The sequence below is a fragment of the Simochromis diagramma genome, unplaced genomic scaffold (assembly GCF_900408965.1).
Source record: "Simochromis diagramma unplaced genomic scaffold, fSimDia1.1 OVJJ01000682.1, whole genome shotgun sequence".
Classification (NCBI taxonomy): Eukaryota; Metazoa; Chordata; class Actinopteri; order Cichliformes; family Cichlidae; genus Simochromis; species Simochromis diagramma.
The window spans coordinates 1,249,500-1,276,436 of NW_024387359.1; the positions used below are offsets into that span (position 1 = coordinate 1,249,500).

General features: G+C 39.1%; 1 protein-coding gene and 1 long non-coding RNA gene across 17 annotated transcripts in view; one reads left to right on the plus strand and one right to left on the minus strand.

Moving 5' to 3' along the window:
- The window catches only part of mast4 (microtubule associated serine/threonine kinase family member 4), a 101,091-nt gene that overhangs the window by 63,853 nt on the left and 10,301 nt on the right, over nt 1-26,937 (plus strand). For 8 of the 16 annotated variants that reach the window (XM_040007332.1, XM_040007336.1, XM_040007338.1 and 5 more), the window contains 20 exons: nt 7,531-7,619; nt 10,213-10,282; nt 10,528-10,548; nt 11,648-11,726; nt 12,867-13,021; nt 13,124-13,199; nt 13,283-13,492; nt 13,615-13,716; nt 14,552-14,684; nt 16,032-16,093; nt 16,214-16,305; nt 16,488-16,696; nt 16,786-16,924; nt 18,896-19,028; nt 19,110-19,275; nt 21,642-21,743; nt 22,367-22,489; nt 24,364-24,473; nt 25,102-25,223; nt 26,350-26,564. In XM_040007332.1, coding sequence (XP_039863266.1) covers nt 7,531-7,619; nt 10,213-10,282; nt 10,528-10,548; nt 11,648-11,726; nt 12,867-13,021; nt 13,124-13,199; nt 13,283-13,492; nt 13,615-13,716; nt 14,552-14,684; nt 16,032-16,093; nt 16,214-16,305; nt 16,488-16,696; nt 16,786-16,924; nt 18,896-19,028; nt 19,110-19,275; nt 21,642-21,743; nt 22,367-22,489; nt 24,364-24,473; nt 25,102-25,223; nt 26,350-26,564 — 2,408 coding nt within the window. Of the gene's footprint in view, nt 1-7,530; nt 7,620-7,650; nt 8,329-10,212; nt 11,727-12,866; nt 13,022-13,123; nt 13,200-13,282; nt 13,493-13,614; nt 13,717-14,551; nt 14,685-16,031; nt 16,094-16,213; nt 16,306-16,487; nt 16,697-16,785; nt 16,925-18,895; nt 19,029-19,109; nt 19,276-21,641; nt 21,744-22,366; nt 22,490-24,363; nt 24,474-25,101; nt 25,224-26,349; nt 26,565-26,937 lie in introns of those variants that run through there. The other 8 variants (XM_040007334.1, XM_040007337.1, XM_040007340.1 and 5 more) reach the window with 6 other exon arrangements.
- LOC120718705 lies at nt 24,048-26,350 on the minus strand. Its single transcript, XR_005692542.1, has 2 exons — nt 25,513-26,350; nt 24,048-25,241 (listed from the first exon to the last, which is right to left on the minus strand). It is a non-coding gene; the product is annotated as an uncharacterized LOC120718705 (long non-coding RNA).

Here is a 26,937-nt window from a genome sequence, read left to right on the forward strand (position 1 = left end):
AAAAATGTTTTGCTGGTTTATGGGATTTGGTGTGTGTAGACACTGGTTTATTGCTAAGCCACTTGATCCCTTTTTTCCCCTCATATACAGTATGACATGGCTACAGTACTGGTGAAGCTCATATACTAAAATTTATTTTTAATCCATGTCCTGACCTATTTTGCAGTGCAGAATAGCTTAACATGAGAGACTGGCAGTTTTTCTGGACATCTTGCATTATTCATAAATGTGTTTGTCTTTTTCCCCCCACTGTTCGTGACAAGTTACCCGTTTATTCACAAATATTATTAAATAATTAATGTAATGTAGATATTAAGATCTTTATATACCAGTAAATCTTTGACCTGAGATGAGCTGGAATGGATTTCCATTTATATATTTTTTTTTTCATTACTTATAGAATCGGTAATGAGGAAAAAAGGGAAGGAGGATAAAGTAAGCTGTTTTCTGTAATATTTAATTTATGCCAAATTGACATGAGGTACAAAGTAAATTATGTCATAAACCAAATGTGAAAATATATATTTTTAAAAAAAGGTGCAGATACAACTGGGATTAGTTTAAAGGAAACAGCTGCCTTCAAAAATGAGCAGCTAGGCTTTTTACCCAAGCAGCAAGTATTTAAATACTATTAATAGAGTGGTGTGTGTCGTACGTCTGACTTTGAATTTGGGTTTGTCAGCACAGAGTTGCAATTTGTGTGTCATTGCGCTTTGTCAGCTCACCTGACAGCTGTGACAGGGGAGCAAAACTCGCGGAAGTTAAAAAGATTAAACATGGCTTTTTGTTGACATGGGTCAGGATGAGACATTTCAGATTTATCTGGAATCTAAGGAAATCAAAGGGTTTTATCTATTTTTGCCTCTTCCTGTGTCCCGAATAAGTAACCAAGCTGAATTCTAAGAAATTGCTTCTGACAGATTGAAACTACTGTGTGTTTGAGTAATGTAGGTTACTGTAAAAGGAGTCTTAAAAGTAAGGTAAAAATAAAATGAGCTCTGCTGTGAATTCATTTTATGAGCACCCTTAGAAAGTATTTTTAGTGGTTTAAAAGAGAAATTTGTAGTAGTGCTTGTGCGTATTCCAACAATGGTTTGCTGATCCGGACAAGTTTGCATAATACTGAGACTTTTCAAATAGTTATGGATTCATTCCAGGAATCTCACACATCTGCAGTACAGCATAAATACTGGCCTACTTTCTCACTATCATCTTTGCCCAGGGCTTCTTTATCCCCCCCCTTTAAAGCTTCACTATACCAACATGATTTCCCCCCCTCACTGTGGTCACAGAGGGGCTTCTACCAAAGCTCAGCTTAACATCAAATGTGATGAAGATGAACTGCATACTGTCACAAATTGTGGAAGTCTTTTTGTGAAGTAATCCAGGAGCAGTTGTTTAAATCTCTCAATGAGTGGTAGTCAGGAGTCATGAAGGTACAAACACTGGGGTGGGCAATGTGAAGGTGAAACAACAAGAAGCTTGATTGGGCGACAGTGTGGCATTCACTTGGCTGAATGCTCGTAGAGGGTATAAATAGATGTCATTAAATTTGATCCTCTACGAGAACCTGTGTACCAGATATTATTCACTCAGTCCCCATCATGATAAATGATTAATGGAACATGTCCACAGTCATGATTCGCTCTAGAAACCAGAGTAAACAAGGATGACTGGGATTTCAGTCAAAATCGGATTTCCCTTCTGATGTAGGGAGATAAACTTGGATTTTTGAGTGCCAGTGGGGTAGCAATATAACTACAAGAAGCTACAAGCAGCTTATGATGCTACACTGCTTTGTTTCCTGTTTTTTGTCAGAGCAGGTGTTTCCTGGGCTTTAAAAGGTGAAGAAGAAAGTTGGCCAAAGGGCATTCAAAATTGTCAATACATCGGCTCTGACTTTGGTTCATGTTCTCCTCCATATGAGTTTAAAAGAATTTCCCCGGTTTCATAGAGGGGTCGCTTTAATTGAACGTGTTCTCAGCTGTGATAGAAAACTATTACATTTGGAACATCTGTGTTTTACGAGGCACATGATATTGAAGTTGAAATAAATTGCGTATACATTGGTGCTTCATTGGATATCCAAAAGGGGGGAAAAAAAAGAACATTTGCAGCGCTATTTTAAACAACTTCCTGTGAGGTTGCTGCATGCCCCTGCATTTATGATTTCCGCTTTGATGCTACACTGCTAAATGTGCTAACAGTGCTGAAAGTATTGTAAACAACAGGATGGAAGCTAGTTAGCTGGAGGAAGAAAAAAAACAAACCAAAACAGAAACCACTTTTATGACACATCATTCCCTACCAGCACAACATATGAATAGACATTGAAACTATGATGGCTGTTATATTCAGGTAAAAACGGCTACCTGTGGTGTTTCTGTGGTGTCAATAAAATGTAAAATTGTATCCAAGCATGTGAGTGAGCAAGCATATTAATGTAACTATGTAGCTGACTGTCTTTTTGCACTTGAAAAGAGAGAAAATATGTTAACATTGTAATAACGATATCTTGCCAGGTCTGGTTAATTCAATTGGCAATGAAGTCAGTGCTACAATGTAGCAAAATGTTGGTTAATGTGGCTACAACAGCATTATTAAAATAGAAATACTGTAGCCAAAACTACTACGCTTTTAGATTGAAATAAATGAATATTATTAACTTAGATTGTGACTATAACAGATGGCTTTAAAAAGAGTGACCTTTTGTGCACCAATCTTACTGTGATACACCCACAGGTACAACTGAAGGTTCTTATCTACATCTGATACTATGATGTCACCGTGTTTCTTACCAGCCACCTACCCACAATGACCTTTGTACCTTTTATTCACCTTGATAAAAGCAACATATTATTTTAACATGGCATCTAATTTGTGCCCATAAACTTGTGCCTGATATATTCAGATGTTGTTTGGTAACCACCGAGCAGCACCTGAGCATTGCAGAAGACACATAAATTAGTTATTTTTAATAGGGGTGCAACGATACACAAAATTCACGGTTCGGTTCGATACTTTGGTGTCACGGTTCGATATTTTTTCGATACAAAAAAATGTTCATGCCTTTTTAATTTATCATTTATTAAAATTATAAATATATATTTTAACTCACAAGTACAGTTTTTAAATTTAACCCTAACCCTTGTGCGTGTTTTTTATTTTGACAGCGAATGCGCACCTGCGGACCACTTATGTGCAGCCCTGGTTATTTAGCTCGTCATATTGCAGCCACAGAAATTATTTTGTCCATGAAACCATAAAGCTGCACTTTCTTTTTGCCTTATAGTCTGATTTGTCATAACTTTTCCGTTTTGTGGTAAGCTTTTCTTTGGCTGTCACTTCTTCACCCTGACCTGTCTTATTTGGCTCAGCAGAACTAAAATATATATCCTGCTGCTTTTACACACGCACTCACATAAGCTCAGCGATTCTCTGCGCGATCAACCTCTCACATGTTTAAGCTTGCTGCAGGAGATTTCACTTGTCATGTTTGCATAGTAAGCTAACGATTAATAAGACGATGTCAGAGGAATTGGTGCACAAATTATCATCACTCACAGATCAGTGCTGTCGCTCTCTATACACAGTTCGCACAATTGCAAAGTGAAAGCAAAAAAACAAGCGCAAATTCAAACGCGATTTCAATATGTCACATATTGACAGTGGCTCACCGATGCCAATGACATAATTACCCAGCTACATTTCTGAAAGAATGCAAAAGCATTGACATATATTTTTCCTACAATAGCCCGACGGGCAGGGAAGAGAGAGATTTTGGTAGCCCGACTGAAAAAATCGCTAGCCCCAGGACGTCGGGCTAGCGATATTGCGAGCCCTGTATCTGATTGAGGAATCACTCATCTTTGGAAAAGAGTTTATTACAGAGAAATGTCTCTTTCCAAAATAAAAGCTATACTATCCGCTTCTTCTGGGCTATATTCTCAGCAGCATAAGGAGAATCATGTGCTAACAGCTGTCTAAATGACTCGGCTAAAGTTAGTAGCATGCTTGTTGTTTTTGTCTTTGCACTAGGATGATGTCGGCGTAAATGTGCAGTCATATTCGTTGTGTTCCCACTAGTGCTTTCAGGTTAATCTCGTTGAAATGACCTTAACGCCACAACACGGCAAATCTCCGTTAACGAGCTACCGCCGATCGCCCCGTGCATGGGGCTAGACGGCCAACACGTGAACGAGCTAACTGCGCTAACACACTAGTTCCCACCCATGTAATTGAGCATTGCATGGCACATCCAACATACTGTTTTACTTTAGTCCATGACTCGCTTACCTTCAGGGTCATACGTCACATGAAAACCAAAATAATTCCAAACGCCAGATCTGAATGAGGGTGGGGGAGGTCCATGTTGCAAGGAGAGCTTAACTTCTGTCTTGCTAGCTTGCCCTGCGCTCTTCCTTCTGACTATGCTGTCTGTGTTGAGCGCTCAGTGGATCTGCGCTAGACAGTGCAGCCTAGGCGGAGTAGTCGAACGCAGATTCACTGAGCGCTCAACACAGACAGCATCGTCAGAAGGAAAGTCGATAAAATAAATTACAAATGTTGTATTGTTCGATACATATGCGTACCGAACCGAAAGCACTGTATCGAACGGTTCAATATCGATACGAATATCGTTGCACCCCTAATTTTTAAGTATATATCAGTTTGAGTGCTTTAAATGTTTATTTCTTTAAAGGAAGAAGGCTCCTGTGCGTTCTTTCAGTACTTTTTCTTTCAGTTGCTTAAGTCTGCCCAAAGTTCATCTGGGAAAATCATGTCCCATCAAGTCAAACTACTTCATTTAGCACTGAGCCTCTTTAAAGAAATGTAAAGTTAGTGGAAGATATTGTAGCAACCTCAGGAGGCATCTGCAAAGTGAGCACAAAAAGATTAATGGGACTATAAATGCTGGAATGAATTTAGTGGTGATTTGTTGTGTTTATTGTAGCTGTACAGTTAGATTACAATTTCTGTGGATGTGTGGCGTAGTTTCCAGTGTTTGTTTGAGTGACAGCATTGTTTAGATAGCAGTAACCAACATTTGGACTGCAGTTAATCACCTGTAGTCTGTGTGCATCTTCAGTGGCTGTTAAATGTTGAATACAGAAGCATTCCCATAACCATGTGGATTGGTTTTATAAATCTACAATGCTTTGATACATTAGTCATTTATACAGATTTTTGTAGGAACTTTACAGTACATGGTAACTGTAATGGTGTAATTGTAACCAAGCAGCTGTGAGAGCCTGATAGTGAAGACTAAATGACAGTTTATTGTTGGTAAATCTAGCTCCCAGTACTATAATTTAACATTTACAGCGTTGCTCTCAAGTCGTAGTGGGGTTTTGTAATTGTTTACAATTACAAATTACAATAATTTGTAATTGCAAAAATCACTCACACTTTAAAAAAAAAAAAAAAAAAAAAAAAAAACACCTTCCAGTACAGGACTATGTTGCTGCTGGACAGCATTTCTAAGCCACATTACATTTTGTTACAAGGTATAAATATGGCCGTTTCTATCATCCTTAGCAGTGTTTCTGAAATCGTGTCTTTTGAGAGGACAGAGCATTGAGAGCTTATTGTAGCACATCAGCTGTGATAAAAGTTTCTTGTTTCTCTTTGCTGTTGCCGGTGTGACATTGAGAGCTCTGCAGTGGCACCTCTTTGAGTGGGTCTGCAGCGGTGTTAACGTAATCATGAGGGACGCCTGCTCACGCTGCACCACGCCATTGCAATTTGATCAATCTGTGCATTCACTGCAACACACAGGATGACACTGACTTCTCTCTGTAGCTCCAACATGTATGGCTGTTTCCTCTATTACTGCAGTAAAGTACTTCACAACATTTCCATGCCAGTTGTCTTATTTCTCCCTCAAAACATTTTCTCTCCTTCAGTAAAGAAAAAAAATGGAGGAGAAATGTGTTTGTAGGAAAATATGAAATAACATTTGAAAATTCAGTTGGAAATGGTTCACATCTCTGAGGAGGTTATGTAACAGGGTGTCATTGAATGTCTGACCTTGAAGTGAATTCATGTTCTTCAGGCATTATGTGTTTCCACTGACAGCCTCTAATTTGAAATTATAAACCCAGCACGAACTTCATTGAACAGTGAAGGTACTTTTATACTGAAATATTTCATTTTTTCCCTCAAGGTTAAAAGCTGCCCTTCCTTTATAAGTCACATGGTATTGGTCACAGTGGCTCCTCATGAGTCATAGTCCTGTATTAAATTGACCAACAAATATGGAAATATTATGAAGGCTGTGCAAAGAACCTGCTTTTTGTTGACTGAAAGATGATTTTGTTGTTAATGGTGTCTCTTATTTTAATGGCTGTTGGCTCGAGGACTGTAGCCTCCCTGTGGAGTATATTATGTTGAGGGCAAGCTTTGGCTTTGTAATTGATCTTTATGGCAGAAATACATTGCAAATACATTTATTTTTGAATAAGTGGAATGGATGTGTAGATTGATAGTAAAGTCAGACCTTTGGTGTCTGCAGGTACACTTTCAAACCAGTTTTAAGAATATTTTTTTTAAAAAATATTGGTGACATTTAGGGCTTGTATACCATCTACATATCCCTTTCAGACCTGGATCAGTTTCCTCACGTTTCGAACTAAGAAGAGAAAATGTTTTCCAGAACAAAACTGATAGTATCACATATGTTCAACGTTGCAAGAAAGAATTTTTGTTCTTTGTTGCTGACCTGTCTTAGCTAACTATTCTTGGCTGCTCTTCATATTTATACTTAACAAATCAAAATTTCAAAGCTTCATGCTGTGGGGTTTGCCTTCTTAGCTGGCAAAGAATTGATTCTAATTGCTATTGGATTCTTGCTTATATTCAAGCATTTCAAAATATTTAGTAACGGGTAAATTTTACAATTCAGTGTTTAATTATTCACTTGCTGGATTCTGCAAGTGTGTATGTCTGCAGTAAGTTTGTTTCAGAATCGGTATAATACCGCTAACATGCAGCCTACATCATCTCTGTGTCTCTCAGCTCTCCTCGGCTAAATTCCAAACAATTAGAGTTAATTATAAGTAGTTATCTTAGGTATTTACTCACTTTCAGCCCCTTGTTGGCAAATCAAACTGGAAGTTCAAAATCTGAGTCAACACACTGACCTCTCGTTAAATAAAGAGTTCATGTTCTGTTTCACAAAGCTTGCTTCTCATGTCAGTGTCCAAGATGGTGTGATGAAAGGCTCTTTGTGTAGTATCAGGTAAATAGTGCATCTCATATTGATTGAACAATCCTAGCATAATATTCATGCTGAAGTCCATGTATCAGTCGAGCTAACAAACAAAAGCGAGATGCTCGTGTCAGTGGTGAGGTCAGGATTTTGTTGATTACATTTCAAAACTACCTGCGTAAGGCTCTGAAGCATGCACTGTTATCTTTTAAATAACCCATAACCCTTTTTTATGTTATACCTCTATTTTCTGCTTCATGTGTCTTGTCAGTTTTACAGCCATGATTTTTCCTGACTAATATGGCTCTGTGGTTTCACAGCTGCAGAACGAGCAACAGAAAAAGCCTGATAGGAAGTGGCCAGCCTTCAGGTTTACCACGACCCCATTCCCCTCTCTCATCTCTCACAGGTAAATGCATGTCCGGCACATCTCCTAATGTATGAATGCTGTGGAACGGCCCCATTGTTGGAAACATATGCACTGGGTTCATAGAAGAGGAGCCATTAATACAATATGTTCTCCAACAGGAATGCAGTCTATTGTGTAACGCACAAAAAAAGGTTGAAGAACAACACAGGAAAGTTCACAGTACAGTCTGTGCACCAACAGATAATCTGTATCCACAGGATGCACTTTCTAGTACCCTCATACAGAAAAATCTGGTTAATCAGCACTGGGTACTGCTAACTGACTCTAAACCAAGATGAAGAACTTTTACTTTAAAAAATAAAATAAAACACTGAAAAATACAGATTTTTATGTTGCGCACTTTATTGTCTGTGTCAGGTCTGTCCTGTCATGTTCGGGTAACAGTTTAACAGCACAGTGGCAAATTAAATGCAGTGATTATTTTGTGTGAGGAAGTGGTGGCCTGCAGACAGGAAATGCACAGGATTGGGGAGGGGGGGCAGCCCTCATTTACCATAGGGCGTTTTATTTCCTGCCATTGGTCAGGAAAAACAGAGTCTCGGTGTTTGGTCTGTATTTCAAGCTTACGAGAAAGCCCAGGCTCTAAAGATGGATTCAGACCCAGAAAGCACCTGTGTTCCTGCTAATGAAAGTATCCAGCTTTGGGATTACTTAACACTGTGGCTCAGACGTAGCATTAGTTCAAAAGGTAAGAAAAACACTTTTTCAGTGCTGTCAGATAGCTAAGTGCATTGACATATATCCTGGTTATGTTAAATAATAAGATGGGTTTCTACAGAAATGTAATATTTATATTTAGTGAAGTGTAGGAGAACAGATTTCTGTTCATGATCATGAATTTGTTCATAAAAGAAAAACTCAGACCATATTTTGTTCCTTTTGCAGAATATTGATTAAAAAAAAAAGCCACTTTAAACTGTACTTTAAGGAGCTGTGATTAAAGCACTTAAATATGTAACATTCATGGCTTTCTATTATTCAGTGGCTCCATTGTTGTTCCTCGATAGGGAAAAGGCCCGTGTGTGTCAGCACATGAGGTGGTCGCATTGTGTTTAATTAGCTAGTTAGTCCCGGTCTTTGTGAAGAATGTTATTATGTCTGATTAATACGACACCATGGCTTTGTTTCTACATTATGTGTAGAAACGCAACTCCTTTCTTTAACATTATATAGATGATAAAAACAAGTAAGTCATGCGTATAATTTATAAATTAGTTTGTCTTTTTTTCTAAAGCAGGCAGACATTTATAGACCCAGTTTAAAAAGGAAAAAGAACTTGTGCATATGAGGAGTCGTATACAAAGCTCTCTTCTAAAGGCAATATTAACTAAGTTACATTTAATTAATTTAATACGGGAGTGAATGACTGCTATAGAATCTGAGAGGGGAAACAAAAGAGAATACATTTAGCCCATATATACAGTTGCATACATTGAATAATATTGTTTTTTCAGATGTTTTCTAAAAGTAAATAACAGTGTTGGAATTCTAAATTCACTAAAATTTCACTTTGTCTAAAGCATTTTGCGCGACTCACTGAATTAGTTTTAATTCATTAAGCTCAGAGAACAATGCATTATTAATAGATGATGCAATGTTTTCAGCTCACAGTGTAAACATGTATAGATAATATAGATATTATATTTTTTGTTAAAAACAAAATAATATAAAATACGTGACAAATGTGATGAACTCTGTATCCCTATTTTATCCAGTATTGCCACAAATACTGCTTTTACAGCCTCCAGCTTGACAGAGCAAGCGTGTTTTAAATGGTAGAAAAGAGATTAAGTCATATAATCTCTTTTCTACCAACGTGGTGTGGAGTCATCTCGGTCTTGGTTTCTTTTGAGAACTCTCCAACATTTGACAGATTTGTTTATGTTGATTTAGAGATGAAATATTTAGTTTGGAAACTGGTTCAGCACATCAACAGGGGAAAATATCAACTTTTTTAAAGAATCAGCAGTCCAGCTTCTTCAATATGAAAATGTTCTTTTTTTGTGGCTATAACATATGTCCTCAGAATTTTGAGTGTTGGAAAAATCAATAAAATTATCTAAACATTGATAGATATCAGGAAAGCAATGGTTGTTTGCGCCTTAATCTATTTTCACTGAACTTTCTGTCATCCACCTAATTTTTGAACGACTTATTGAACTCTTATTAAACTCCCAGCTGTCATAGGGTAAGCGGCAGCGTATATCCTAGCCAGGTTACTGGTTCATAATGGAGCTTACACCGAGAGACAGATGGTTTCACATCGACACACATGACAAATTTAGAATTACCAGTTAACCCAATATGTATGTCTTTGGACTCTGGGAGGAAGCTTGAGTATCCAAAAGGAATCTAGAGACACACAGGGAGAACATCCAAACTCCAAACAAGACCTGATGCAACGATGCTGATGACTTAACTTTCCGTACAGTTTTGTGTATTGCAATTCATTTTTATCTTTTAAGGAATTCTGTTTCAGACATCCGTATTGTCTTGTTCATGTTTTTTGGCTCGCTTTTCATTTCCCTCTATAAAAGCACTGTGTCCTCTTTTCTCTTTTTCCTCCTTGTAGGAACAAGCCCACAAGACAGTCCTAGAAACTTCTCTCCTAGTGCCTCTGCTCATTTCTCGTTTGCACGAAGGTAACCTGACCAATTTTTTTTTTTTCCCGTCGTAAACAAATCAGTAAGTAAAGCTCATCGTGAGACAGATGCAAATTCTTTAAAAACAGATGTGAAGTCATTAAAGAAGTCTTTTCTAAGCCAGCATATGTGTAAATATTCAGCTGCTCAGGTCTGTTTATACTTACAAATTCAGCATCAGGAACATTTATTTTACACCATTTGTCAACACGATATCATATAATTCTGTATTTCTCTATCCACAGTCATTGCCACAGAGCAGACAGGTAAACTCGTGTTAGGCTTCGATTTTCTGTGAAATATTTATTACCCCACATCTGTCTGAAGTACACTTTATCATTCACATGTCCTTCATTAGTGTGCCTCACAGTAAAGGGGACACATTATGTTTTTACCTTAAGTCTAAGTGCCAGATATACATATTAAATAAGGCTAAAATTTGGCAAAGTAAACAAATGCAAACAGAATCCCAGAGAGCCAAAAAGTCAGATCGAATGCTAGTTGTTTTTTCCTACTTTGCAACCAGCTGTGTTTTCTCTCCCAAAACATTCTTTTGAGTTGTCCTCATTTTTCCATATTTTTTACAAATAAGCCAGTGTTGCAAGGATGACGCTACAGTCATTTGGCAACAGTGGAGTAACTTTTTACTTGCTGTGTAACTTTTGGTATTTTTTTAGTAGGCGTTTTCCATCTCAGCTGGCTCGGGTACCAGGCTGATCTACTTGGTCTTAAATGGTTGTTAGGAGAAGAGAGAGAAGATGACACATGGTTCTAATTAATGTGGATCAGTTTTTTAATTAATGTTTGCTGTCAAGAGGATGAGGTGCTGCTCACAAGCACCAAGTGTTGGCCAGTGACAAGAAAGTGGACTTTCAAATTGGTCAACAAAGGGGCGGCAGGCCAAGATGTATATGAGCAGTATAATTTACTCAAAACTGTAAATCATGCAGAGGTGGCGCTCCACTCTATTGGAGCGCCACACTAACAAAGCAGAGCTGAAATGAGTATAATATGTCCCCTTTAACTCTGAGCCTTTGTTGTACTTCATTTTAACCAATAGTTTTAGTTACATTCACAAACTCTGTTTCTGTATTTTCTGCTTTTTTGTACAGTGTCAAGTAACTAACAGGATTATTTTTTTAACAAGAGAAAGCTCAACATTTATCTCTAAACTTACGACCATTGGAGATGTAGACATTATCTTAAATGTTTAAACCCAGAATTTGTGTCTTCGGGGAGATGAGCATGTTTGGAAAAAGAACTTGTCTTTGTCCCAAGAGAAATTTGTCATACTTGCTGATGTATTTAAACCCATATGTTGTCATTGATGGCGTGCATCTGTTTGTCATTGGTGTTGTGTTGCAGGACTGATGGTCGTCGCTGGTCACTGGCCTCCCTTCCCTCCTCTGGATATGGAACCAACACACCGAGCTCCACTGTCTCTGTAAGCATCGCCCACTCATGATGTCAGTGTAAATATTTCATAAACAGAATCACAGATATGTGTGACATAGAATTGAACCTAGAGCCAGACCCGGTTTAAATAGATTTTAAAAGATTCAAATGTTTAAAACGGTCATAAAGCTGTGTCATCATTGCTGCCTGTGTAAAACAGGCACGAGGCAATCCCCTGCAATTCCTAATGATAAAACATTATGGTGATGAGGGTAGATCACAAGAAAGAACAAAGTAAAACAGTTTCAGAAATTTTTTCTCTTAGTCTTTACTCAAGTTTTTACATGTGGCTCAGTGACAACATGTCTGAACTGCATTTGGAGAGCCTTTATGTCTAGTTTTTCTTACATTTATAAGAGTATAAATGTTAAACTGTTCCCATATGTCAGCATTATCCTGTACAGGAAGCCGAGCTTTGACTACTGTACAATACGTGTGTATACAATAACACTCATTTACAGGAATTACAATGTGCCGGGGGACTGAAAATGACCTGCACTAATGCTATGTTTTTGTTTTGTGTGGCCTTTGGTCACCTAGTGCTTTTCCTGCTATTCAGATGCTCTTTGGAAGGCACACACACAGTTTCAGCAGATACAGCGTGTGTCAGCCTGTATTAGAAACAATAAGGCTTTTGGTGTGCGCCAAGGGTTGGGCTCAGATTTCCTTAATATATTATAATCCACGTGTTATTTTATTATTGCCATTAGTGCTGAATAATTTGCGCATTACATGGCTCAGTGTTTTAAAGGTTTACTTTTTCATTATGTGATTTCTCAGAGCAGCGTTGTTGACCATGATGCACATGATTGTTGAGGATAGTTACGTTGATAAAACATGCTTGCTTACTTACTTTCTTGACAACAGTTACTTCGGTCTCATACACTCATATTTGTTGGTTATGCGCAGTCTTAACCTATCTTAGCATTTTTTCACTTCTTATAGTGGTTAAGCTAACAGTCTCCCAACAGCAGTCGCATATATAACACACAGAAGATCTACAGGGGAAAACATTTAAAAGAAACCACAAAGACAGCCCACTACAACAATTTTTTTTTTTTTTCCCCACTAAGGAAAATTTAGTTTTCTTTTTCTTTTCATGTTGAATGTATATTTGTTTCATTTCCAGTCATCCTGTTCATCACAGGAGAAGCTGCATCAGCTGCCCTTCCAACCTACGCCTGATGAACTGCACTTCCTCTCCAAACACTTCTGCACTGAGAGTATCTCGGGGGATGAATGCCGCAGAGCGACGGCAATGCGTCCCCGGTCACGCAGTCTCAGGTATTAATGTACTTCTGCGAATATTTTCTCTCAGATGTACGTGGCATTGGTGGGACTGAACCAGTGATTTTATTCAGAGGTTTTTTTCTTTTCTTTTTTCAGCCCTGGAAGATCTCCGTCCTGTTACGATCACGAAATTATAATGATGAATCACGTCTACAAGGAGCGGTTTCCTAAAGTGAGGACCCACAAGACCTTACAGTTCTGTTTGACCACAAATTATCTGCATTATCAAACTTGCTCCGTCGCTTCTTTCTGCAGGCCACAGCTCAGATGGAGGAAAGGATTCAGGAGATCATCCGCAGCAACTCTCCTGAGACAGTCCTCCCCTTGGCAGATGGCGTGCTTGGCTTTGCCCATCACCAGATAATTGAACTGGCCCGCGACTGCCTGGAAAAGAGTCGGCTGGGACTCATCACCTCCAGCTACTTCTGCGAACTCACCGACAAGCTGGAGAGGCTTGTACAAGAGGTGAGAACATCTGCAGAAATCAAGTAGATGTTTCCTCATGACAGTTCAGCAATAAGACATGTTTTTACCGTAACATTAGAGTTGCACTGCAAACATTTTGTTTTCTTCTTCTGTTGATGTAGTCCACAGAGAGGTCAGAAAGCGAGGAGGTAAACTTCATCAGAGAGCTGGTAAAGAAGATCCTTATAGTGATAGCCCGACCTGCTCGGCTGCTGGAATGTCTGGTATGTTTATAGGCCTTATTTTTTTTCTGCCTAAGTCTAAAATGTGCTGATGGGTGCTTGTCTTGAATATTTTATATGAAGTGACTGCCACTGTTTAAATGCACAAAATAATTTAACAAAAAAAAACAAGAAAAGATGGAGATGGTTCATAATGAGCACTTCATCTGGATGGATAATTTGTGTGAATGTTTTATAATTGTGTGTGTTGCTACATCTGGTTTCTTTGCTATTTAAGCTTATTTCAAATGACTCTGGAGTCAGCAGCTCAAATCTATCAGTCTAAAAGATATTCTATAAAAGTTCTATACATTTCCATTATTCAGGTAACACTTTCTGCAATTCATCTAAGTGTCTGTCGTATTACAAAATCAAAGAGAGGTTAAAGTGGCTAAAATCAGAATTAAATTTAAAGCTGTTATGACTTACTTCAGCCGAACAGTACCTACCTCATACCTGATGCCAAGCTGACAAACACAGAGTAATTTAGCAGCCAAAGTAATATCTCAAAGGAGAAAGTAGAGACTACAACAAGCCTAAAGAAAGTAAATTCTGGACTAACCTATACCTAGAGAAACCTTTCCCTCACATTATAATGTTGCTCAGGCTGCTTGAGAAACTTGTTTGCTTATAAGTTTGCCATGGCAATCTAAAAAGTGAAAGTTCAACTTCTACTTCCTCTAAGCTGAAAATAAAGCGTAAATAAGTATGTTTTCCTTCACTCAATAGAGCTCCTACTTGATCTCAAACTACAAGATCAGGAATTTGTTTACTGTTTACTAATTTATTTAAAGTTGTTCATAGCAATATATAGGAAAGTGTTTTGCTGTCTCTTCAGGAGTTTGACCCAGAGGAATTTTACCACCTTCTGGAAGCTGCTGAAGGACACGCTAAAGAAGGCCAGGGCATCAAAACAGACATCCCTCGTTACATCATCAGCCAGCTGGGACTCACACGAGATCCTCTTGAAGGTACACGAAGGACTTCATCATCATCATTGTTGTTATTCCTAATACCATTAATACATTTAAATGCTACATGTAATATAGAGTAAATATATATTTACATAAAGAATGTAAGTACAACACCTAATTAAAACAGATTATTTTGCATTTAATGTCAGAAACAAAAAACAGAAAAAGTTTAAGTGTAATGTTAAATGTTATATATTTAATCATCGATCATACTATAATATGTAGTATCCTGTGTAACCGCAGTAAAGTTGTACTATTAGAATATATCCTTTTATTATTATTATTATTATTATCATACTATTATTACATCAGGAGAGCAAAGGAGTAAAGAGAGCACAGGATAATTTGTCAGGGTAAGGCTGTAAAGCAGGATTTGGCAGTTTGTTTTCCCAAGAGGCCAAATGAGAAACTGGGACTGTTGTGGAGGGGCACAACAATATGCTGAACACTGTTCTGCTCAGTATTCATTTCATAAGAGCACTTTGAGGTGACTGCTGTTGTGATTTGGCTCTGTATAAATAAAGCAGAGTTGAATTAAATAAGCTTCTTGGTGCAGCCCTCCACAACAGTCCCTTTTTCATGGTTCCCTTTTGAAAATGAATGGCCCACTCCTGCTCTAAAGGAACGCTGGAACTGAATTGTGGAGGGAAGTTAAAGACAAAGATACTCTTGACGAATGTCCTGTACCAAACAGATCGTCTTTCTAATGACCCTCTGTCTCTCCAGACTCTGTAACCAGCAACATTCATTATGACTAATTAGAAAAGAATGGCCTCCCCACAGACCTTATACAGATCTACACAGGCGGGCTCATCAGCCAGTCTCTCCATTTATTTCCCCCGAGTGTCTCCCGTGTTTCGTTTGCCCAGCACCTCGTGTGCCGGAAGCAAACCTACGAGGAAGGACAGATGTTAAATAGTACTGAAAATGTGTTTACAAGCTCTCCAGGGACGAGACAAACAGCACACATGGACTTTGCCATGGCTGCACAGACGAACATGCACTGAAAAAGATGCAAGGTGGTTTTTAATGAGCAGTTGTTCTGGGGTGGTGATTTTCAAAATGAGCGTAAGATGTGCATTTGTGTTGCCAGTTTTGATTTCCGCCTCATTTGTCCTCAGTTCAGCTTATATTGAAGTCAGCACCTCAAACCTAATAGGTGAATAAAAGCTGAAGTCTGCTGTTTTTGTTTTGTTTAAAGGGCCTGATTTCATTTAGGCTGCCTTTGTTTCAGTAACTGCAATTGAGAACCTGTGTGTCAGTTTCTCATGAAGTTAGATTCATAGTTTTGACACATCAAACCCGCTGCAGCTTTGCTCCTGATTATTTCTGTTTCTTTTCTAGAAATCGCTCAGCTGACCAGCAGTGACAGCGGAATTGCAGAAACTCCAGAAACAGATGACTCTGTAAGTGCTTAGACATTGATTACATTATTGATCTAGTTCATCTTTACTGCAGGCGAAGCAGTGAAATCCAGATTTTATCTTTTTGATTTGTTTTAGCGTTTATCTCGCTCTCGTCCTCAGTCTCAGAGTTTCAGCACGGCCTTGCGGTCCCGGCGGAAACCCTGTGAGCTGGACTTTGAAATGATAAAACTCATCAGCAACGGTGCCTATGGGTAAGGACGTCTCATTTCTCTATCGGACGATCTAATCTCTGCTGATAGATGGTTGGTTACAGGCTGTTTGTTTCTTCTTTGTTTTGCAGTTGACAAAACCATATTGTGATCAAAGCACACTTATTGTTGCAGTTTTTCTTCTATTCTTTGTGCAGCTCATAGGTAAACTTTTTGTTCCACAGAGCTGTTTATCTGGTGCGGCACAAGGAAACTAAGCAGAGGTTTGCCATGAAAAAGATCAACAAGCAGAATCTGATGTTAAGGAATCAGATACAGCAGGCCTTTGTGGAGAGGGATATCCTCACCTTTGCTGAAAACCCTTTTGTTGTGTCCATGTATTGCTCCTTTGAAACACGGAGGCACCTGTGCATGGTTATGGAATATGTTGAAGGTCAGCACTCTATTTTATTTTATGTGCATAGTGCGACCGCTGAAAGCAGTCTACTTTGAACAATGTCTTCTTTGTGTTGTTCTTTACAGGAGGAGACTGTGCCACCCTGCTGAAGAACATGGGTCCCCTACCTGTGGACATGGCTAGGATGTACTTTGCAGAGACAGTACTGGCTTTGGAGTATCTACACAACTATGGCATTGTTCACAGGGACCTCAAACCTGACAAGTGAGCTGTAAACAATATTTGTACATAAATGCTGGCACTCAGAGAATTATATTTTATTTTCAGGCTTTTGTTTTTCTTGCTTTTCTGTCAGGCATCTTTGCCATTTAAAAACAAACAGAACAAAAAAACTGTGCAGTACTCGATCGACACCAAACAGCAGACTTGACGGTGTTAGTCATGAGCTATTGAATATAGCTAACAATTAAACTGAAGTTGGTGATGCATCTGTACTGTATTTAAAAGACATTGTGACCTACTGTTTTGAGTAATGGCTGTTATGGCATAATTTGCATAGTGCATTTGCACACCTAGCTGTATTATTTGTCAGATACCTGCATTAAAATGCTCCAATAGGTATCAGTAGCACAAACATGTGCGAGACCTGACCAGGGAAGTTCACGATTCAGGTTAGCAGACAAGATAAGACAGCTTGCTGCCAAAGTCACCTGTGTCAGCAACATAGGCAGTATAAAAAAAGGACACATCGTTTCTAGTCTTACACCTGCATTATTTTTAATATCCACCAGGGGGCAACACCTGTGGGGTTATCCAGTTTTGTACAAGTCAAGAGGCACGCGGTGTTGGGTTCTTTGGCTATGTATGTAACCAGAGTAAACATGTTTCTGTTGGGTTTATTGGGTCATTTCCAGGTTTAAGATCACATTGAATAGGACACGAAGTCCATTTTCTAAGTTATGGGAATTCTAAGAGTCAGAAAGGAGGATTATGTAGGACTTACTCAGTGGCTAATGACTTTGAAACTGGCAAGGAGAAACTCAGTTCGACATCCCATAATGGGACTTCAGTGAAGGACATTGCAATGGCTGCACAAACCCTGCATACGGTCTAATGCAACAACCTGTCAGTCAAATTGCCAGTGCTCCTGATAATGCAGACTGTAAGTCTGATCAAAATTTGAACAGTTTATTTGTCAATGAGGAAATCTGCTATAGGAAGGAAAGCATTTTTATATTGAGGTGTAAACATGTTTATTTCTACTATAAAGTCAGGTTTTTTGTTGTTTTTTTTTTTAACGTGGAGGTGTGGACATTGGCTCGCTGTGAGTCTTCTTCAACCCCAGGGGTACAGCTCGGTGCTGAAGAGAGCAGAAAGTCAGTAAATATTGGATTAATGAATCATTTGACCAAGACAGAACACCAAATGTGTTCTGATTTTGCTCTGGATTTGTTGGATGCTTAAAAGGGAAGCCATATTTGCTATATTTAAGTGAAATTAAATAACTGTACTTAAGGGTTGTGTGATATGACCAAAAGTTCCGTCCGTGTACCTGGAACTGCTGCTGGAAAAAGCCAGTTCTAACATTTGAGTCTAAGGTTTATATTTTAGCACCTGGCAGCTCTTTTGCATCCGTAAACTCTCTCCATACTCCAAACCATGTCCATGCTACAGAGGTAGCCCCTCGTTTAGGTATAAGGTCCTCAATTTGTTTTGACTGGTCCTGGTTCTGTTTGGAGCTACCTGGTCCTGCCACATTTTCACTGGCTATGCTGGTATTCTCTGTGCCCAGATGGAAAAAATATTGCTGTAAACCGTGTATTTTGCGACACCACGAAACAAACGATAATGTATAATTTGAAACGACAGATGTTTTCATGTCATCATGTGATATATTTTGTCATATTGCACAGCCCTAACTGTACTTCATAATATGTCTAAAAATAATAGAAATGTCTTCTTTTTTTTTTTACCTCAGCCACCTTTGTGTTTGTTCAATAACATTAAAGATTGAACTGAGCAATTTTAATTTTTTTATTTACACATATTGGCATGGAAACAGCAATTTCTTTTGTGAAAAGGAAGAAAAATGGCCGCCTCTGTCAGTGTCATGCTTTAAGTTTTGTTTGTTTTTTCCCTTCATAAAAACAACATTGTAACAAAAATCACAGAACAACTGACTGCATTTATCATTTTACTATAATTAAACTTTGTCCAACTTGGTTTATCTTTTAGTCTGCTGGTGACCTCAATGGGGCACATTAAGCTGACAGATTTTGGTCTTTCCAAAGTCGGGCTGATGAACATGACCACCAACCTGTACGAGGGACACATAGAGAAGGATGCCAGGGAGTTCTCTGATAAGCAGGTAAATGTTGTTGAGCTTTACAGATGTACACTTTCTCAAAGCTCACCATATTTAGAATCCTTTTTGTTTTCTGCTGTACAGGTATGCGGCACCCCAGAGTATATCGCTCCAGAGGTGATCCTGAGACAAGGCTATGGGAAGCCAGTGGACTGGTGGGCTATGGGCATCATCCTGTATGAGTTTCTTGTGGGCTGTGTGCCTTTCTTTGGAGACACACCGGAGGAGCTTTTTGGACAGGTCATCAGTGGTCAGTGTTAACAACACCTCCTTTTTCAATTTGATAATTAAAGCAAATCTTAGACTTACATTAAATAGTTACTGAGACATCGCAGTCGTGCTCAAAATATTTCAATTTACATACCTGAAAACAGCAACTGTCAAAATGAGATACCTGTGTAATTAATTGGAACCCTTTCTACATGTTTCCTTTCTTTATGAATAACTTCTTGACAGCCATCTATTAGATCAGCGGTCCTCAACCTTTTTTGCGCCACGGACCGGTTCATGCCCGACAATATTTTCATGGACCGGCCTTTAAGGTGTCGTGGATAAATACAACAAAATAAAACTAGTACCGGTACCGAAAAAAAGAAAATGTATTCATAACACACGTGAAAAGACCCAGGAAAACCAAGTAAACGATAACAAAATAACGCTGAAAACCGATTTAAAAACCCTGAAAACTATACATTTCACACCTGAGCCTCAACTCTCGCGGCCCGGTACCAAACAACTCATGGACCGGTACCGGTCCGAGGCCCGGGGGTTGGGGACCGCTGTATTAGATGAAGGTCAGGTCTTTGCTGGATGTCTTTCCTATTTTTTAAGGACTTGACTTTCAGACTAAAGATTCAAGGACAGACTGCACACCGTGCCTGAGATTTACCAGTTTTTGGCTCTCTGGAAATTATCTTGCTGGTGAAAAAATATTATCTGTTATCTGTTTAAGTGTTAAAAACACTCTCCTGAAAATCGTCAGGCACCTGAGCTGAAAATGAGTGAAAAAGCAGCCAATATCCAAAGAAACACTTAACTACACTTGAAAACAGTTACAATAAAGTCTGTTTCTTTGGAAGCAAAATACAGAAAAATAAGGGTTTGCTTAAGTTTTTTATTACACAGTACTGTGTTCCAGCATCCTAAAAAATACAAAGTTTATTTTCTTATTTGTTTATGTAAGTTTATTAAATACCTAAAATGTTACAAGACATATTTTCTGCTAATGAAGGCGATTAAAGGTGAGATTTGATCACATCTGGCATTTAGATGCTATCCTGCACATCAGGGGAATACCCAAGCTACATCAAATATGAATTAAACATTCATATAGTGACCACATTGAATGAGTTGTGCATAATTTCCAATTTTTTGAAGACCGAGATTTCCCTGAAGGCTAGCAGCAAACAGATGGCAGTAAGTGCCTTTAGCTCGCTTTGGTTCCTAAATGAAGTTTATTATTGTGATTTATACTTTGTCACTTTATTCCCTCATAGTGTCATTGTGACAGAGCAGAGAAAATCTTCTTGAAAAATACGAGCTTTCAGCTTGTCAGCAGCGTGTGGCATGTTGGATAAAAGCTTATGTCTGTGCCATGGAAATGAGTGGCGTGCAGTGACTGATTTGGTACACTCGTAAACAAACTGTACCAATGTCCTGTGTGTGACTGTTAATTAGAAAGCCCCGAATACACTGAAACCATGCCACGATGGCCTGCGGCTGCACATACATATTCATAGCTTACACCCAAATTTCATTAGAATGGGGTACAGAGAGAACATGGCAGACAATCAGCATGAAGCACACAGCTCTGCTCTGTTCGCTGCTTGTTTTTTCAGTTATTATTATTTAACATTACACACAATAGAGCTTTGATTTGTAAGAGCTCATTTCAAAATACCTTTGAGAACAAAGTGGTTTAGTATTAGGTTGAAGTCATTTTTGGGATTTTTCAAACTACAAAATCCTATAGACACATATTTATTGAGATAATGGCTGATTAATGAATCAGCTTCAATGAAGGGCGGCTGTCTTCAACCTTCCCAGTTTTTCATGTGCATAGTGCTATGAAAAAATGTTTTTTTGGTTTGTCTGTTTGTTTTTTGTGTATTTTTCCAAGTTACTATTCAGTTACTTTGTTCAAATCGGTCCAAATAGGTTTGGATGGTTTATCATTTATGACTAATAAATGTATCAAATCTATATGAGCCATAAAATTTGACTTACCTGTTATGTTACAACAAACTAATTAAGCAATAGTTCCTTTTTTGGTTTAAATGTATTTTTACTACTACTACAGCATTTTTTTCCCACAGTTGGTTCACAGAAGAAAAAAAGATATTTTCTGTGAATTTGTGAAAACAACGAGCAACCAGAAATTCTTCTGTAATTTTACACATTTGTAGTTTTACTGGACCAACCCACTTAAGTTCAAAGTGGCCTGTATGAGGCCCAGGATGTAACATGAGTTTGACATCCCTGCTCTAGTGTATTGTCAGATAGCCGTTAGAGGCATTATCTGACTAGATGACATCCAGTTTTAGTGTCTGTCAGTGAAATAAAATCTATAAGGTGTTGGTACGTAAAGTCATTCTATAACACTGTTTCTGGTTCTAGATGAGATCAACTGGCCAGATGGGGATGAGGCTCCACCTCCTGACGCTCAGGAGCTCATCACCTTGCTGCTGAGACAGAATCCCCTGGAAAGGCTGGGCACAGGTACAAACACAAAGAGTGAAGACCTTCTCATATGTGGAGCAGTCAGGGACTGGGTGAGAACTAGGCATGCACAACAGGCCGCTATAAATCCTCATGTGCTACCTCAGCACGGCTCATTATTCCAAGTCACTGGGGAAGAAATTGAGGTCATCCACCAGCGGAGCAGTTTATCCTGTGGCCTACTCACCTCTTCCTCCTGATCAATTGCAATTATTTCCCACCAGTCCATGAATCTAGCTTCATGCACAATCAGGGACTTTGAGTGTGTAGATCTGCAGACTGTAAAAGTGACCATGACCCTGGACAAAGGCCTTTAATCAGTGCAATGCACACAACCAGCTTGGTCTGGAGACATCCGGATCTACTTAGGCATCTAGATCTCCCCTCAGCGGGCTGCCATTCACAAAGTCTCCTGCTATTTCACTAAAGGTCACAGGCAGGAAATTGTTCTGCATAATTTATGGTCATGATAGCGATTTGTCCTGTAGCCACTAGGGAAAAGAGAAACACACCGTAAGCATTTCTTCTGTTCCTGTGTTTGAACCATTCAGTGTCCAGTGATTTGTGCGTGTGCTTTCTCCACAAGCAATTTTCACATTGTTCCATATTTATCCGACCTGCAGGTGGAGCGGCCGAAGTGAAGCAGCATCAGTTTTTTCACAACCTAGACTGGAACGGCCTGTTGAGACAGAAGGCTGAGTTCATCCCTCAGCTGGAGTCCGAGGACGACACGAGTTACTTCGACAGTAAGTTATCAAACGGCCTCATAAAAACACTTATTCTTTGTGATTGGTAACTAATAGCTGATTGTTCATTCATGTTTGGAGTGTAAACAGGACCTAGTAGCAGCTAATTTTAATTCTTTTTCATGCGATTTCAACAACATACAGTGGGGGAAATGATTATTTGATTGCATGCTGGATTTGTAAATTTGTTCATTTCTTTGGAAGTAAGCAATCTCTATTTTTATGGTAATTTCATTTTAATGGGGAGAGAGAGAATATGAACCAAAAATCCATGAAAAGCATATTACATAAACGTTATGAAGTGATGTCATGTCCACTGAGTGAAATCAGTATTTGATCCCTGAGCAAAAATCAACTCAGAACTTGGTGGAGAAACTCCTGTTAGCAAGCACAGCGGTAAGATGTTTCTTGTAGTTGGTCACCAGGTTTATGCACACTTTAGGATTTTGGCCCACTCCTCTTTACAGAAACTCCTTGGCTGCTGCTTAGCAACTCAAACAACTGAGGGCTGGAGACTGGCGAGGCCACTCCATCACCTTAACGTGCTACTTCTTCTTAGCAACTCCTTTTTTGCTTTGGTGCTTTGTTTTGGGTACGTGGCCTCGCCCACTGGCCCCTCAGTGCGGTGAAGTTGTCCAGTAACCTTAGCAGAAAAAAAAATCCCCAAAGCATAGTGTTTCCACCTCCATGCTTCACTGTGGGGATGGTGTTTTTTGGGTCATACTCTGTATTTCTCTGTATCTCTCCTCCAAACACAGCGGGAGACTACATAAATATTTGTTGTCAGGAAAAAAAAAACCTCTCATATGTGTTTTTTGAAACTGTAGAGCATTATCCCTGGTGAGCACGCTGCTGCTCGCACATCTCAGCTGTGCAGCAAGATTTCAACCACTGCTGTCAAAGAAACAACCAGAACTGTATTTGAGACTGCAGTGTGAGCTGTAAATATGTTAGCAATATTTTGTTGCTCACATATGAAATTTGCATGTATGCTGTCGTAACTATGGAGCATCAGCAGCTTTAAAAATAAATAGTTATTTTAATCTATTTGACTAATATGTAATGGAAAGATACAATAAATATACAGTAGTACAATTTCAGCTGCAGAATCTTGTGTGCCTGAATACAACAGAGTGAAAATGTGCTGTAAACGAAGTTGTGTGTACATATTTGTGTTAATTCTTTCTTTGTATTTTGTGGAGCCATGCACCACATATGAGGTGTAACTAAGAATACAACACTGAAGTGCAAATACTCATAATAATGATAAACAGCCTGCTCAGAATTACGTGGCAGCATTGCGATCAAGTAGCCTGGTGTCCAAAATGTTTCAACAGCTGTCTGCTGCTGAGTTTTCCATTTCTTTGTGTTACTGAAGAAGTGAACAATCCAATTACAACCAGAAATGCCAGCTTAGCAAATCTGACAAAATTCTGCTTCATCCTTGCATCCCATCTGAGATCATGACTTTCCTCCAGATGCTGTTAAAGTAAACTTTGCATTATTAAAATGCTGTTTTCACTAAAACTCTCTAAGGACACGCAGACAACACAGTTAGTTTTAATTCCAGTTTAGGGTTTTTTTGTTTTGTTTTTGTTTTTTTACTTTACACTTTTATTAACAAAACTGTCCTATTACAGTACATCTTTCATTAAAATTGACATTGGCATTTTGAACAGCCTAATTTAATACATTGTTACATATGAAGTATGTCTGCAGCAGAGCAGCGACTCTGCCTCTAATTAAAAGGAGTGAAAACACTTGCATTTCTTAGTCATTATACTCTTTTTCTACTTGGGTCATCTTTTTGCACTGTAATAAGAATAACCTGTAATAATGCAATTTATAAAATATAATGCTCCCCTCTTTCACAGCTCGCTCTGAGAGATACCATCATCTGGAGACAGAGGAAGAGGACACAAATGATGAAGACTTCAATGTGGACCTGCGGCAGTTTTCCTCTTGTTCTCACAGATTCTCTAAGGTATGTCCTTAATCTCCCTCCTCACATTGTTCCAGTGTCATCATCATTACTGCCAAAGACGTTAGCAATATAAATGAGCTCGAGCCCTCATCTGTCCCGATCCCATTCTCATGGGAGGGGGAAAAACACGAGCGGCTGCCATTTCATATGGAAATGTGTGTCTTGAAAACACAGCCTCCCTCCTGCTCTTCCTTTATCTCCATAGTGTCAAACGTAGATTTCAGCTTTGCATACATTTTCCACTTGCAAATGAGATTTATTTTTCTTGGTAGTAATGTGTGACACAGTACACAATACAGACAAGCTGGGAGTCATTGCTGTGCTGCATTGCAGTGTGCTCTCCTCACATCAAAACAAAGCATTACAGTGTGTCTCAGAAAGCAGCAGGGTGTCTCAGAGGAAGCGTTCAGCTATACTGAACCTTCTCGATGCTTGTTGGACACAATGAAGTCTGCATAGCACAGACAAATATAAAATAAAGGTCACGAGGTTACCCAGTATCTGTACCGAATGTGATAGATTTTCTTTCTAAACCTTTTTGGCTCTTTTATTTTTAAACCTCTGTTCACATTTTGCATTTGTAGCTTACATGTAACAAAGTGAGTCATTGTCTCTGTGCGGCTATCAGGTTTACAGCAGTCTGGATTTGTCCCGTGGGCATCTGGAGGAGAAGGGAGAGACTGAGGAGAAGAAGACCGAGAGCCCGCTGACTGTGGACTCTCTCAGCTGGACGCCAGACTTCGCTGAAGCGTATGAACACCTCCATCTCTAAATCAAAAACGATTACCAGAGTTCATTAATTGCTACACCTGACCATTATATAGACTGAGCACACATTAAGTGAGCAGTTCATTGGATGATGATTGTGCTGGCATACTAAACACATACTGGAAGGATTGTAACGCAATTGTCATGGTTTTTTGGTTTGAGGTGAGGTGGCTGCAGTTTGTAGAACATAGAAAAACTGCAGTGGAAGTGGTTGAAGTATTTAAGTACCAAACTACAAGATGTGATAAAGACGGAGACTAAAAAAACGTACCTTGTTTAACTTGTCTCCCATTCCAGATCATCTTCTCTTGCACGTCTGGACTCTTTTTAGATATATGTAGAATTCCTTTAATGTAAGCTTGCACTGGTCCCCATGCAGAATCTTCAGCATGTCAAAAAAACAGTGTTTGCGTTTTAGGAAGCTGATAAAGTAGCAAGCAGGCAAGTCTATTGGCTCATCCAGATGGTGAGCGACGATGGTGTTTTTTGAGTGTGCACATGATGGGGTGCTGGCACACTCCACAGTCCAGGAGTGTCCATTTCTGCTTCATTTTCTTCGCAGAGTTGAAGTAAAACTTGACTGTCTCAGCCTTGGGGATAAATTCAGCACTTTCTGCATATTCGGGGTTGAAACATGTTAAAAATCTGTAGCTGAAGACGCAGCTATGATCAGCAGCTTTGGTCTTGCACGCTAAATTTGGCTCAGTTTAAAGAAAAAGTTGATGTTTGCTTCATGTGCAAATTTGAGGGCAGTGGCAATCTTGCACAGTGCAAGTGATTAGGTTGCTGAATTTTCAGTGATCAGGTGAAGTGTTTGACACACATTTTAGGTGCATTCCAGGAGCTTCTTGATTGCATCTCATATTTATGTAAAAATCCATTCCAAGTTAAAGAGGATCAACCTTGTTAAGCTCAACTCAGTAATGGCAGTGGTGTAAAAATAACACTTTATAAATTGAATCCTACTGTTCCTGCTGTCCCTCATTCTGAGAAGTCTAGGGTGTTCATCACCTTTACAAGCCTTTGCTCTCTCATGAAGACTCAAAATAATTTTTAGTCATTTGACAGTTAAAAAACTCATCTAACGCAAATCTGTTGTTTTATCCAGACCCTCGCTGTCCCACTCGACAGACACAGACAGTATGAATCAGGGTCCTCGCCCCAGTTTGCTACCAAAGTTTGCCATCTCAGCTGAAAGCGAAGGGGATGAGACATCAGGCATTGGCGATCCCAGCAAAGCCTCGTTCTCCATCGGGGAGTTTCCACAGGACGAGCCTGAAGCTGCCACTCCGGGCAGCACGCACAGCGGGGCCACGCTCTCTGGTACGAGCCGCAGTCTTTAGAATTACACACCTTTCCGTACATGTGCTTGGTTTGTACTTTGTAACATCATTAAGGTGCAGTTCTCTGGAAACAACAAAAACATATGATTGAATGTTCTTGCTTGTTTTATTAGGAACATTGTGCTGTGTTAAATTGAGCTCAGTGCCACTGATTGTTTTTCAACCACTTCAGTTGCCCCCTGCTGGCCATTAGAAAGAATTCAGGCTCTAAGTGCAGACGTTTGACCAAAAAAAAGTAATTGATGTGCAGTTGGCCTAAATGTATAATTTGCACGTTTATTCATTATTTATTATTAATTCATGTACTCAGCCATTAAGAATGACTGTTATTTCTATGGGAAGAATAACTGTTT